At 36.6% G+C, this 13,001-nt stretch overlaps 1 protein-coding gene across 1 annotated transcript; it reads right to left on the bottom strand.

Moving 5' to 3' along the window:
• Positions 1 to 2,407: 2,407 nt before the first annotated feature.
• GMNC (geminin coiled-coil domain containing) lies at positions 2,408 to 12,232 on the bottom strand. The gene is made up of 5 exons (XM_023214903.2): positions 12,157 to 12,232; positions 10,314 to 10,488; positions 8,563 to 8,651; positions 7,423 to 7,539; positions 2,408 to 5,461 (listed from the first exon to the last, which is right to left on the bottom strand). Exons 1-5 carry the CDS (start codon positions 12,157 to 12,159, stop codon positions 4,841 to 4,843), a joined length of 1,005 nt encoding a protein of 334 aa, XP_023070671.1. The 5' UTR covers positions 12,160 to 12,232; the 3' UTR covers positions 2,408 to 4,840.
• Between the last annotated feature and the right edge of the window lie 769 nt (positions 12,233 to 13,001).

Genomic DNA, 13,001 nt, shown 5'->3' on the forward strand with positions numbered 1-13,001 from the left:
GGGGAAGGGCCTGAAGAAGTTTGTGTCCGTTTGCAGGAGTGAGGAGCCTGGCCTCTCCTGTTCCTGTGTGGTGACCTGGGATTTCAATATGTAAGGCAGGAAACCTGCCTGCAGGACTCTTTGCTGAAAGTTATTTTTCTTTTTTCCTTTTTGCCTAATAAATTCCACTCCTCACCCTTCTGTGTGTCCGCGATCCTAATCTCTCCTATTCGTGTGACGAAAAACTGGTTTGAGCTGAACAAAGAAGAAAGTTCCGCAACAACAGTAGAAAGGGTATTAGACCTAACGTCAGCACCAGGGTTTATCTTGGGCCTCAACTATTATAACGTGGCCCATATCACACTTAGAACCAGTTTTCTCGTCTTTAAAATAGAAATAAAGACATGAAACACATTGTGATAATATGTTTGAAATGACTTATATCAGTTACATCCCTATTCAAGGATGATTTAAAGTGAGTGAAGTCTGTTCATAGTTTTCTCCAAGGAAAGAAAAGTACCCCTGTAAGAAAACTAAATAAAATCCAGGTTATCCATGACTGATAACAAAATAGTCTCCATATAGAGACAGGTTACTGCCCTGAGATGCAAGTTCCAAATCACTGTCTCTTGATACTAATCTTTCCCTGAGGAAAATATGGCTATATACCTATATAGTGGCCTCAAGATAATCCTGCTCAAAATTTTCCTATGTGGATACCCTAATCTTTTCACAATTCCTCATGATATAACTAAAATCGATCTGGAACACTTAACTGAGGCTTTGCTCATTGGAGGTGGAATTTCACAAAACTAGAGAATATTTATGAGATGTTGATTGCTATTTAAGCTCACAGACCTTATCCCATGCTGGTTTCTGTCACGCTTTTGTATGGTGAGTGTTACCTTAACACCATTTAATAATCTATTCCTAATCATAGCCTTGCTTGAAATCCCAAACCAGATTGCTGACATTTTTTGAGCACATAGATCCAACTCTTCTGGAAATATAAACATCAGTGATGAGAGCCAATTATTCCCTTGCTTTGATTAAGCATGTTTAAATTATGTTCCTCTCATTTATAGCCAAGTTAGTTTTAACACATATTTCATCTTTATATACTCAGCTGAGCCTGACCCTGAGTCTGTATCTCAGCTGAGGCTATATCTGTTGAATAACTACCTCCATTATTAATCGTACTACCATTTCATACACTTGAAAATTGACATGCTTTTTCTTTCTGTGGCAACATTTACAGAAGAAATGGGTACAGAAAACTTTTTCTTGGTTTGTTGCTCCATTCACTAAAAAATGTTTCCAAATAAGGGCCAAAAGTAGGATTAAGTAAGTTTTTGTCATTATTTATTAGCTATAAATTCATTACAAAATTGACTCTTACATATCATTAGAAATATTTCAAATCATATAGAAATCATATTATTTAAAATATTAAGTGTTAAATTATATTTAACAATTGCAGGATATTCAATACAAGAATTAAAACTGGATGTCTGTTTATCTCAATAGAACAAAAAATATAGATAAAAATATGAAAAATAGGTTGAGAAACATACACTATATATTTGTAGCTTGAAAACCAATTCTATTTGGTTTAGTGAAATATAAAGAAAAAATCCGAATTTAATATTTAATCTTATGTGAATCTTTTGGTAAACTGAAACACAGGTAAAATTATATACCCTGACCTTACAAGCAAGATGTAATATTTATCAAAAACTTATCACTGGATATATTAACGCTATACTTTTCTCCACATATGTACTACAGGTGAGTTGTTAAATCCATTTGTCATACGTTCTTTAAAAAGTCATTTTCTTGAATTAAGTCAAACAATTTCTTCCATTAATTCATATTGTTCCTTTTCCTCAGATTTTTCAAATTAGAGGTTAGCATCACTGAAGTCTTGAATAGTCTCGTTTATTTAACATCACCTTCATAGCTGAAGTGTAACAACATCCTTTTTTTCCAGACACTAGTGAGATACAAGTATGATTTATCTTTCAGATGGTCAGAGGACACTGGAAAATTTAACAAATTTAAAAAATCGATACTGGATTCTAATTTTTATGTGTGGCTAGTTAAGAGAGTAGTGTATCCAGCAGGCACTGGTCTCTAAGCCACTTAACATTTGAAAGCCTCATTAATGTACCCTAGAGAAGGGAAAGAACCATTAAGCCCTAAATGCTGAAGACATTAGTCTGACCATAGATATCATACAAAGAAATGCAAATACACAGGATTATGGTTACAAACCAGGAGAAGAAAATCTATTAGGGAATGTTAAGCATAATATAAAAATAGTTATCACAATCACAAAAGACTTTATTTTTATTTCCCACTATAGCTTAAAATATGAACTGCGGTTTACTAGAGAGACATGGTGAAGTCATACAAGTAAAACATACACTCAGGTGAAAGAAATTTTTAATTTTCAAACATGAGCAAAATAATTTCCTATACATAATTTAAATGGATATTAAATATTTATAGACATGATTTCAAAAACATGTGGTAATTGTCTTCCATAATATCATCTGTGCTATAAGCCAGGAAAACTTATCACATTTTATCCCAAATGTTCTGTAATATCTTTAAACTGGGCCAAAATTAAGTTTCATTTAAAAGCTATCAAAAGCTATGACATTTTGTGTGGTTTTGTTTTAAACACCAAATGTGTTGTGCTAAGCCTGGGTGTATCCTCATGGTACTTAACACATGATAAGGCACACAAGGAATGCAAAATAAATATTTGTTAACTGATACATTTCCTTTTACAGCTTGATTATTAGACTTTCAAAATTAGTTATATTACTTTCTCAATTCCTAGTGTACTAAAGTACAGTAATTCCGATTCTTAAATCTCTTATTCTAAAAAGAGACAAATTTCACCAACCAGGGGCACAGACACCAGAATGCAAAAGGCACAGTTATTTATTTTATTTTATTTTTTAGAAAATGGAATGTGTTCTACGTGCTAAAGCACTCCAGAGAGTAATATTAATTACTATATTGGATTTTCTTCATAAATTATTTTTAAAAGTGGGTGGTAACAAAACTTTATAACAGACTTTTGCTTACATCACCAAAATAAAGCAACAAGCAAACAGCAACAACAATGAAAGGCAGGTCTTTGTTACAAAGAATCCTAACCAACACACTTGACCTATGAGATACTGATTGTGCAGGATGACTTATTGAGATGTGGAAAAGAGAAAAATGAAAGCAGGTTTCAACATGAAGGGTTTCATCATTAATTGAAGTTTGTCCAAAAAACATAGGTGCACACACAGGATGTGTAAATTATTCTGGGAATGATGGGGGTCTTGAGAGATGGGAAAGAAGAAAACTAGCACAAGCACTAAAAATATGTGGTTTCAAATTTAGAAATATGAAGTCCTCGATAGCAATATTTATATTCAATCTATCCACACTTATTTAAAAATCAATGTGTATCTATTTTTAGATGCAAATTATTCTCACATAGACTGAGTTAACTGCAAAATGGGCTCTAGAAGAAGAGTACTGTGAGCAGAGCAATGATTTCCAATGTTAACTTCAAACGACTTATATTTTTGAATTTTATTAATTGTACATAAAGTTTACCCTACATAATATTCGCAGTGCCTATCTAAAGACTTCTCTTTAGTTTCTTCAATGACCTGAAATTGCCATGTTGGAGTAAATCTGATAGGTCCCAGCCTCAATTCATAGAATACTAGTGATTATTTAGTCCAACTTCTGTATTCCACAGCTGGGAAACTGAACCTTCACAAAAGGGAAGTCGTTTTCTCAAAGTCATAGCAGATGAGTAGGTCTAAGTCTCATGATGGTGGTCACAGTGCCTAAATTGCTTGTATTTTATCATTATCACACAGCATAGTGCCTGGTACAAAGTAGGCATTAGGTATTCTACAGATATCTTGGGTGGACTGATCAATGAAAAAATAAATATGTGAATGAATGAATGAATGAATGAATGAATGAATGAGACAATGGCTGAGCTAGGTTAGTTTATTTTCAGCAATAAGAGTTTGTCAGCATCTGCGTAGTTGCAGACGATGACTAGATTTGTTACCACAGTCCCTCAAAATGTTCTTCTTGGGGTCATGTTGGTTAAAGAAACAATGCTGGGCACATATAGAAGCTGATACATCATGAGGCATTTAAAACTCATTTAAATTCTTTGTAATTTTAAAGTTTATCTGTGACATTGATTGTTAGTGAAGTTACAGTTGTTTTAAGAGACTTTGTCAATGCCACCGTGGGGCACTGAACTTTTTTGAACTGCCATGAACATAGCACTACACACATCCATATTGTGTCTTCAGTAGTAGTGGTGATGGGCAAAGACACTTGTTCTACCCCACCCTCAGCTATTTGAACATGCAGTAGTAAGTACCTGAAGCAAAAAAGGGCTCATTCTAAAGGCAGTTTTCAGAAATGACAAAGGGAGAAAAGCAAAAGGGCTGTGACTATTTCAACTACTTAAAAGAGGAAAATCTGTTAAACTGGTTATAATTGGAAAAATGTATCTAGGTCTTAAAGGAATATAAAAGAAAATGGAAAATACCTCTTCAAGTGTAGGGCAAAGGGAGGATGGCAATAGCAGGTACTGGTGTGTAAACAAGTCAAATTTAGGTGAAAGAAGCGCGAACATGTTTCATTATGGATTCTTGGAAGCCATTCCCTGCAGATTTAAGTGGGTAATTGAGAGTGACATTTAAAGTGGCAGGAGACAGCCTAAGCAATAGCTTCTGTATTCCACATAGTCAAATTCAAGTGCAAGAGAGGTCTCTGTAAACAGCTCATGGCAGTGCTTTGTGATAAAAAACAGGGGTCACTAAGACTGCTTAGGGACCCAGGTAAACTTCCAGCCTCCCTCCTCATCTCGACGCACAAAGGCTTGTCCCTGGTGGAAGGAATGAGTTTTCACATTACAATGAGGGCTCAGGGATGTGGAAAATGCCATCTCTGTCTTGTTGGGTGACACATTAGCAGTATAGTAAGGAAGAGTTTTCAGCCCCACTGGGGGATTTGAAAGTTGAGAAAGGCTGTGGAAATCTTCTCCATGAGTGGCAGTGCCGTGCAAGGGGGTTGTTCTGTCATCTCTATAGTCAAGTGGCATATCCTCTCTGGGGACATTTTTATAATCAACTGCATCATCCGGAAATTGGGAAAATGTGCTGGCGACTCTTCTGGGACGAGATGCGAGGGCACTGTAGTTAGCTGGTAAGGTGTCATCGATAGTGTCAAGGTCTTTTAACCCAAGTGTTTGAAGGACCCAGGGATCCACAGGGGGCCCAACTTGTTCTTCACAGTTAGCAAATTCACTAGAGAGGTTTCTTTTGGCATTTTTGGGATGGGGAATCTCAGCAGGAGAGTATCTTTGTTCTTTGGATTTTCTCTTCCCCTTCCTGAATTTTCCACATGCTTTGGAGAACTCATCAGATGAGAGCAATTTCTAGGGAAGTGATATTTGAAAGTTATACTTTTTTCCATTTATTTACTAGTTAACTAAATTATTTCGAAAAAAATGATTAAGTTTCTCTTCACACACAAGTAAGATGGATTGGATTAGCTTGTTTGTAAAGTAAAATCTGTGATGACAAGTTACTGCCTAAAAACTCTAAATCATATTTTTTACTCAGTTTTCTTAAATGTTGAAAGGACCAGATGATATTTTTAAGATTTCAGCACAGGCAAGTTATTATTATAACAATAATAGCACTATCATTATTAAGTTATCATTTATAAATAAACAATCATTTATTTATAAATAATATATTTATAAATATCATAAGTAATATGTATATTATTTATAATATATTTATATATAATATATATAAATATATATAAAAATATATAATAACCCTGATTGTCTCAGCAACCCCCACCCCCGACTAGCATTTGATTTTTAAGCAACTTCTTTTGTAATATATGACTGTAATATTTATAAATGTTATAAATAATATTCATATTTATTTATAAATGTTATAAATATTTATATTTATTTATAAATATAAATTATATTTATTTATATTTATAAATGTTATAAGTAATATTTATATTTATTTATAAATGTTGTAAGTAATATTTATATTTATTTATAAATGTTATAAGTAAATATTTATAAATTTATATGAATAAATATTTATATTTATTTATAAACAATATTATTTATAAATAATACATTTATCATTTATAAATAAACTATCATTTACTATAATTTGTAAATCACTGATTATATGTATTATCTCATTGGATATAGATGTTATTAAAATCTTCATTAATGAGGAAACTAAGGCACAGACATATTAATGGCTTGCTGAGAATGATTTAGCTTGGACATAAACCTAAGCCACCCGAATCTAGACAGATCCTCTGATTAAATGCTATACAACACTGCTTCTTCTTCTTTCATAAAATTTCAAAGCACTTCTGAGATATTATATTATTCTAAATCTTGGAAAATTATTAAGAGTGACAGATCAAACTGCCTAGTTGTTATCACTTAATAATATAATAAGTGTCCTTTTATGGAATGGTTGGCTGGAGTTAGGAGCCCAGGCAAATAACCAAGATGTATTCTCTTTTTAACAAAGGCAACTGAATTGTAAAGAAATCAAATCTAGTGTCTTCTATTCTCTGAACTGCTCTATTTAGTAACAGTAGCAAGAAGCATCATCAATTTACACCAAATAATATCAAATAATGTAGCTTGTCTAGAAGTACAGAAAAGATTGATGATGAAAGCATTAATGATAACATAATGGCAAATAGATAATAAAAAATTGAAAGGCAAAGAATTGAGCATGAACAAAAAAAAGACTATAGGCAAGTTATTTATCCTTGAGTTAGAAATAGCTCATTTTAAAAGTGGAGGAAAAAATGTGAATTAAATGATAAGGTAATTGTATATGCCTAATGTAATTTGTAAATGCCAAATCAAGAGATCTGGACTCCGGCAATATTCACAGCATTTTAGATCTAGCAGAATTTTTAAAGGACATTTTAGACCATCCATTACAGATGAAGTTAAGTGAGGATCTAAGTAAGAATGATTTGCCTAAAGTCAAACAGATTATTAGAAGAACTGAGTGTCTTTTAGATCTGCTTCCCATACAGTATTCCATCCATCTCATTCTGCCTTTTGATTAACCCTGATTGTCTTAGCAACCCCCACCCCCGACTAGCATTTGATTTTTAAGCGACTTCTTTTGTAATATATGACTGACACCTGCAATCTAGGTATGTCAGAGAAATGATAGATAAAAATTCTTGTGAAAGAGCCATATTTCCTTAAGAAAAATCATCCATCTCATAAATGCATATCAAGATACCCTGTTTAATCAAGGAGTTTGACATAAATCATTTCCTTTCTCAAATCACTGCTTTGTTCTTATAAGGTAGATACACACATACCTTGGCCTTTTCTTCAAGACATTTAACCAAAGCAGAATTCAGGTATTGTCTGAGGTGATTATTCTCTTCATGTAACCTAGCGAGTTCTTCTTCCTTCTGCACCAGGGTATCTTGCAGCTATAAAAAGCAGACAGTGGTGAAGCCTGCTCCACTGTATTGACTCTGTAACCTTATAATAATGCCACTGCTCCTTGACTTGACTACTGTTTGTTGTATGAGCACGAGCACGGGGAGCCCTCATCCTGAGAGGCCTAAATTAAATTTACGTTCCCCTAACGCCCAGTTGTTCAGCTTTGTGCTCTGAATTCTCATTCATTGCAAAGCATTTGGAGAGATTATAATAGACTTTTAAACTTGTAACCACAAGGGAATCAGGTAGATATGAAAAAATGAGCTGCATGCAACTGTTTAAATGCAGAAAATGATGTTTAGGAAGATGTGGCTGGACTCCTTCCTTGCACTTTTAAATAAATAAATAAATAAATAAATATAGAGGTGGGTCGGCTTTTTTCAGCCTCAAATTGCCCTGTCTGTGTGTCCACAAGATTAAATTAAATATAGAAAATGATGTTTAGGAAGATTTTGCTGGACTCCTCCCTTGCATGTTTAAATAAATAAAAAATAAAAATAGAGGTGGGTCGGCTTCTTTCAGCCTTAGAGATTGATCTGTCTGTATGTCCACGAGATTAAATTACCCTTCAGGGGCAAAACTAACAGAACATGAATAAAAGCAATCTTAGGAAAATATTTTATAATCATGATCTCTTCTCCAAGTATTAGCGATGTTATGGTTTAAAAATACTGTCACACTCATTATATCATTTGATCTTTTCAAATTCCCTCTGAGATAGGCAGCACAAGGATTACAATTCCATAAATGAGGAAAAGGAAAAGGATTCAGGGTCATACGGCTAAAATGTGTGAAGTGGGAGCTTGACTGCAGGTCTTTCTAGAGTGTCTTGGTGGTTTTTCTTTTCTCTGACATGGATCATCTAACTTTGATCTCTCTGTGGACACACAGTCACTTTGGTTCTAAACTGAGTCAGCATGAATTTCAAAAGGGAAAAGAAGCAAGATATTAACGGTGGGGAACGGATCACGCGGAACACGACCAGTCTCAATGCACTGACTTACACATACCTGCTTGTTTCTGTAGAGCTGAGAGGAAAGCTGAGCGTCTTCCCATGAGCACAAGTTCGGAAGAGAAAAATTTGAGTCACAGAAGGATTCTGTGAAAATACAAACGGATAACTGAGAAAATAGTCTTGTAGTTTCTGTGTAATAAAGAAACTTATCAAATCAAATCAGAAAGTTGAGTAGGTTCAATCATTTTTCTTAAACAGCTATTGCTGCCATACAGGAAAACAAGACATTTAAAGTTTTTTAGAAAAGGCAAGCAAGCTGAGAGAAACAAATATTTATACACTGGATCACATAGCAGTTAAAGGGTAAATTGTTATAAGCAGGAAGGGGTCACATTCTTGCCTAACATATGTATTCCTGCTGGATAAATTAATAAAGATTGTCCAGTCTTGGTCATTAATTTATGCACATACTTACTGATCTCCCCCCAAACTCAGCATAACATTGCAATTCCATTATGTTTTTCTAGTTTTTTTCTTGTTTTCTAAGCTTTAGCACTTGATAATATATTGTTTGGCCCTATAATTAAATTCTAATCTGTAATGCTGCTAGTTTCTCTGCCTGCCTGTTTTAATTTAACGGACTGTATTTATTTGGAATTGTATGTGGTAGTACTTTCTACTTTAAAACTATTTGGACCTTGCTTCTTTGAAGATCTTAATGAAAATCTCAAAACTGTGCCCAGACCTTATCTGTTTCAACTGTTTTAATCTGTATATTTTATAAATGTTTTTTTCAAAGTGGCTTTTCCCCCCATATTTGACCGTTAGCTCTATCTATCAATAAAAAGCTATGGTTGGGCATACTAACCGGGTTTACTTTTACTTTCTCTTCTTCATCTAGTACAGTTTTGACTCTTGCCCTTCTCTGGTTATACTGTTGATACTGAAATATTTTTGATTAAAGTGAAATGATGAGTAGGAGATAGGAATAAAATGGCATAAGTAGGTTGGGTTCACACTCTGGGGCATTTTGTTTTTACCGTTGCTTGTAGTGGAAAGTTAATACTCAACAACATCCTCTGTGACATTTAAGTGTGCTTTTAATTTTTTGAGTTCCTTTGTTTGTGTCTTTTTAAAAAATAAAACGAATCATGTGGCAGAACCAACGGTATGGATATTTAATTCTAGGGTGTCTGAGAATTATTTAAGAAACTGGAGTATTTAACACAGACATTTCTTTAATACTTATAAATATTGCTCGTATGCCACAGATCAAAATTAATATGTCATTTTATGTCAATGCTATACTTCTCTCCAAAGTTGAAGCTTTTTGTGTGTGTAAAAGGGAATCCTTTTTCCACTTGTAACACACTATCCATGGAACTTCCTCTATGAAATAAAAATTAAGCTAGTATTTCTTACTTTTCTCTCAAACTCAGGGAGACTTTCCTCAATTCCAAAAGAAGTGTTCAGACTGGTATCCTCATTCCAAAGACATTCTGCCAGTGTGTTGTTTATAAAACTTTGATCCAGACTCACACTCCCACAGTGAGATAGGACTCTGCAAGAACTATAAAGTGTAGGGAGAAATACATGCTATCCAGTGGGCAAGGTAAAGAATCCCATTTTCACCATTTGGCAAGTGTAAAACAGCAGGCTTTATGACTGTGAAAATCAGGAGTCCTTGGGTTTACTTAAATTTTCCATATTGTCCCTTATTCTAGAGTCCTAGCCCATGATGCTCTGTAGCCATGGGTATGGAAAAGAGCTCCAGATCTGTCAGGGAAGCAGAGGAGCAGAACTTACCCTGTGCCTGTGGTGCTTGTTGGAGCTCTCTGTTGTCCAGGAGACCAGCAGCCCAGAAAGAGACCCAAGTCTCCGTGGAAACGTCAACACTAGATTCTGACGTTGTAGCGGAATACGGGCAATTATAGCTCTGGCCTCCTACAAAGTACTGGTCTTGGCAAGGCAGAATGGTGTTCTGTGAAATTCAGAATGGGGGGAGTGCGGAGTCCCAGGAGATGGGGTGATGGAGATTTAAAAGGGGGAAAGGGTGGGAGAAATACCGAAATTATATGCAGTGAAATATAAAGAAAAAAAATCAGAAAAGGTGTTAAGTATAGATCCATATTAATTTTGGGGTGGTCAAATACAATTACTAAAAGGGAATGAGTTTCTTGGTTTACCCAGAATTTCCCTTAAGCCCTCTGAGCAAAAGAGCAGACTAGCATTGAATGGGTGAAATTTGTACATATCCAGAAGGATTCTCTGTTGCAACGTCCAGCTCATCTAATAGTCTACCCAAGATCTAAATAAAGGGAATTCTACTTAATGGTGCGAAAACATAGGAACTATTTGGTTCTTTCTAGCAAATACCTTAATTATATTTCTAAAACTCCTGAAGGACAAAGAACGCAGAATGCTAAAGCTGAAATGCATATGACATAATATAGACTAACCTCTTCATTTTAGTTTCTCAATCATACTTGCCTCATTCCTTCCTTACTCTTCCCTCTGACCTAACATGCTGCTGGCTCATAGTCTGTCTGTCTGTCTGTCTGTCTGTCTATCTATCTCTCTCTCTCTCTCTCTCTCTCTCTCTCTCTGTCCCAGAGATAATTAAAACATTTTGCTCCCAACACTAAGCACAGGAGCATAAAGTCACTCCAAGTAAACGTATGATCAAAGCTGAAAGAAGTTTGTTAGCAAAGACAGCAAGCTCTAGTTTTGTCCATCACTGGGGCTCAATGCTCCTCCAAAGTTATCTTGTCACTAACTGGCATGTATTGTCCACTGTGTTCTGATCTAGTGAACACTCTCCTGCCCTCCACTTCTTGAACCTCAGACACACAGTCTTTCCGAATGTCCAGGCAGGGGCAGGTATGCAGCCTTCCTGGGTTAATTTGTACAACACCAAATTTAAATTATTTGTCAATGTTTAATCAGGTAAAAACCATTCATTTTAGCAGAGTCCAGCTTTGGAAAAACTCTTTTTGACTACTACGGAGCTTCTCTGGGCTTAACGTAAACAGAGAGAAAACAAATAAGAAGAAGAAAGAGAAAAAAAAGTTAAGTCAATTCAATCACACTTTGTAAATGTTCTCGGTAATTTAAGTTTTGAAAAATTCCAGTTTTGAAGCAAGTCCAGCTTGGGCAGTGCAGACCAAAGAAATTCAGCCAAAAGTTTATCAAGTGCAATTGTCTTTTATTATAAAAGTATGTTTGCAGACTCCTTCCCTGAGATTTTTTTTTTTTTTTGAATCAGAGCTAAGCTATTATTGCAATTGATACCTGAGAAGAAAACAAACCCCAAATATCCCTCGACAAGTTCATGTCCAAGTGTTTGCAAATATATGCATAATCTAGAGGAAGAGGTAGAAATGAAAAGAGAGTGCGGGGGAGGGGGGAAGTTGGGGAGAAAGTCAGGAAAGTAGTGATAACAGAGGGAGGGCGAGAGGGCGAGAGAGAGAGAGAGAGAGAAAGCAGATAGAGGATACGAAAAGAGAGGGCAGCAGAGAGGATCTGTTTTAATTGGTGGGTAGCAGAGAAATCTTGCTCCCAAGGTGGAATAAATTCTAAATGCAAAGCTCATTAACTTCCAGAGACCCAGGTTTGCCAGCGGACTAGCTAACGCCGGTTCCTCACTTACCATCTTGCAGTGGAAGAAAGCGCTGCAGAAACTGAGCCCACTCAATTTTTCAGGAAAACCAGTGGGAGCTTTAAATGAGACTGAGGGGAGGAGCTAGGAGAGGCGAGTTCTAATCTGCGGGAGCTCCCGGTGACGCCCAGAGCTCCCGGCGAGCGCCGCTCTCTGATTTGGTGAGAGGCTGTCAAACTGGTGACGTGAGCCAGGAGTCACCCAGCAGAGGACAAAGTCACTCGCGCTCTGGGCGACCACCGCGCCGGGACCAGGGACCTGCCGAGCTGGCCACCGGCCGTGGGGCAAAGGCAGGACCTCCGGCCCTCCGCCTCCGGCGGCGCTGCTTCAAACCCGGCCCAGTGTGGACTTGCCGCTGGCGGGGAGACGGGCGGCGGAGGCTGGCGGCGACCCCGGAGCCGGTACCTGCGCGAGGGCCGGGCTCCCTCCCGCTCCACGCGCAGCGCCGGACAGGGCCGAGCCGGGCCGGGCGGGAAGATGGTCCGGGTGTCTGCACGTAGGGTAAGAAAATCCCAAACCGGCATCACAGGGATCAAGGGAGCCTTTAGGGAAGCCCATCTAACTAGCCCCGGAGTTACTATGGTTCCTGGGCATTTTTTTCTGGCTACGCGATAACAATATTAACTTGCTTTATGAGGTTGTCAGTTGACTTTTTTTTTTTTTTTTTTTTCTCCCTATTGGGTATGTCTTACTTTCCCCTATGTCTGAAATGAGTGTTAAACGTGGAGGTGATACATATCCATTCTGGAATGTAAGCTTCACTTGAATAGCAATTCCTGTTTATTTTGTTCCCTGCTGTCTCCAAAATACCAGGAGCGCTTTCTCACCTGTAATAA

This window comes from Piliocolobus tephrosceles, chromosome 2, assembly GCF_002776525.5.
Source record: "Piliocolobus tephrosceles isolate RC106 chromosome 2, ASM277652v3, whole genome shotgun sequence".
NCBI classification, from domain to species: domain Eukaryota; kingdom Metazoa; phylum Chordata; class Mammalia; order Primates; family Cercopithecidae; genus Piliocolobus; species Piliocolobus tephrosceles.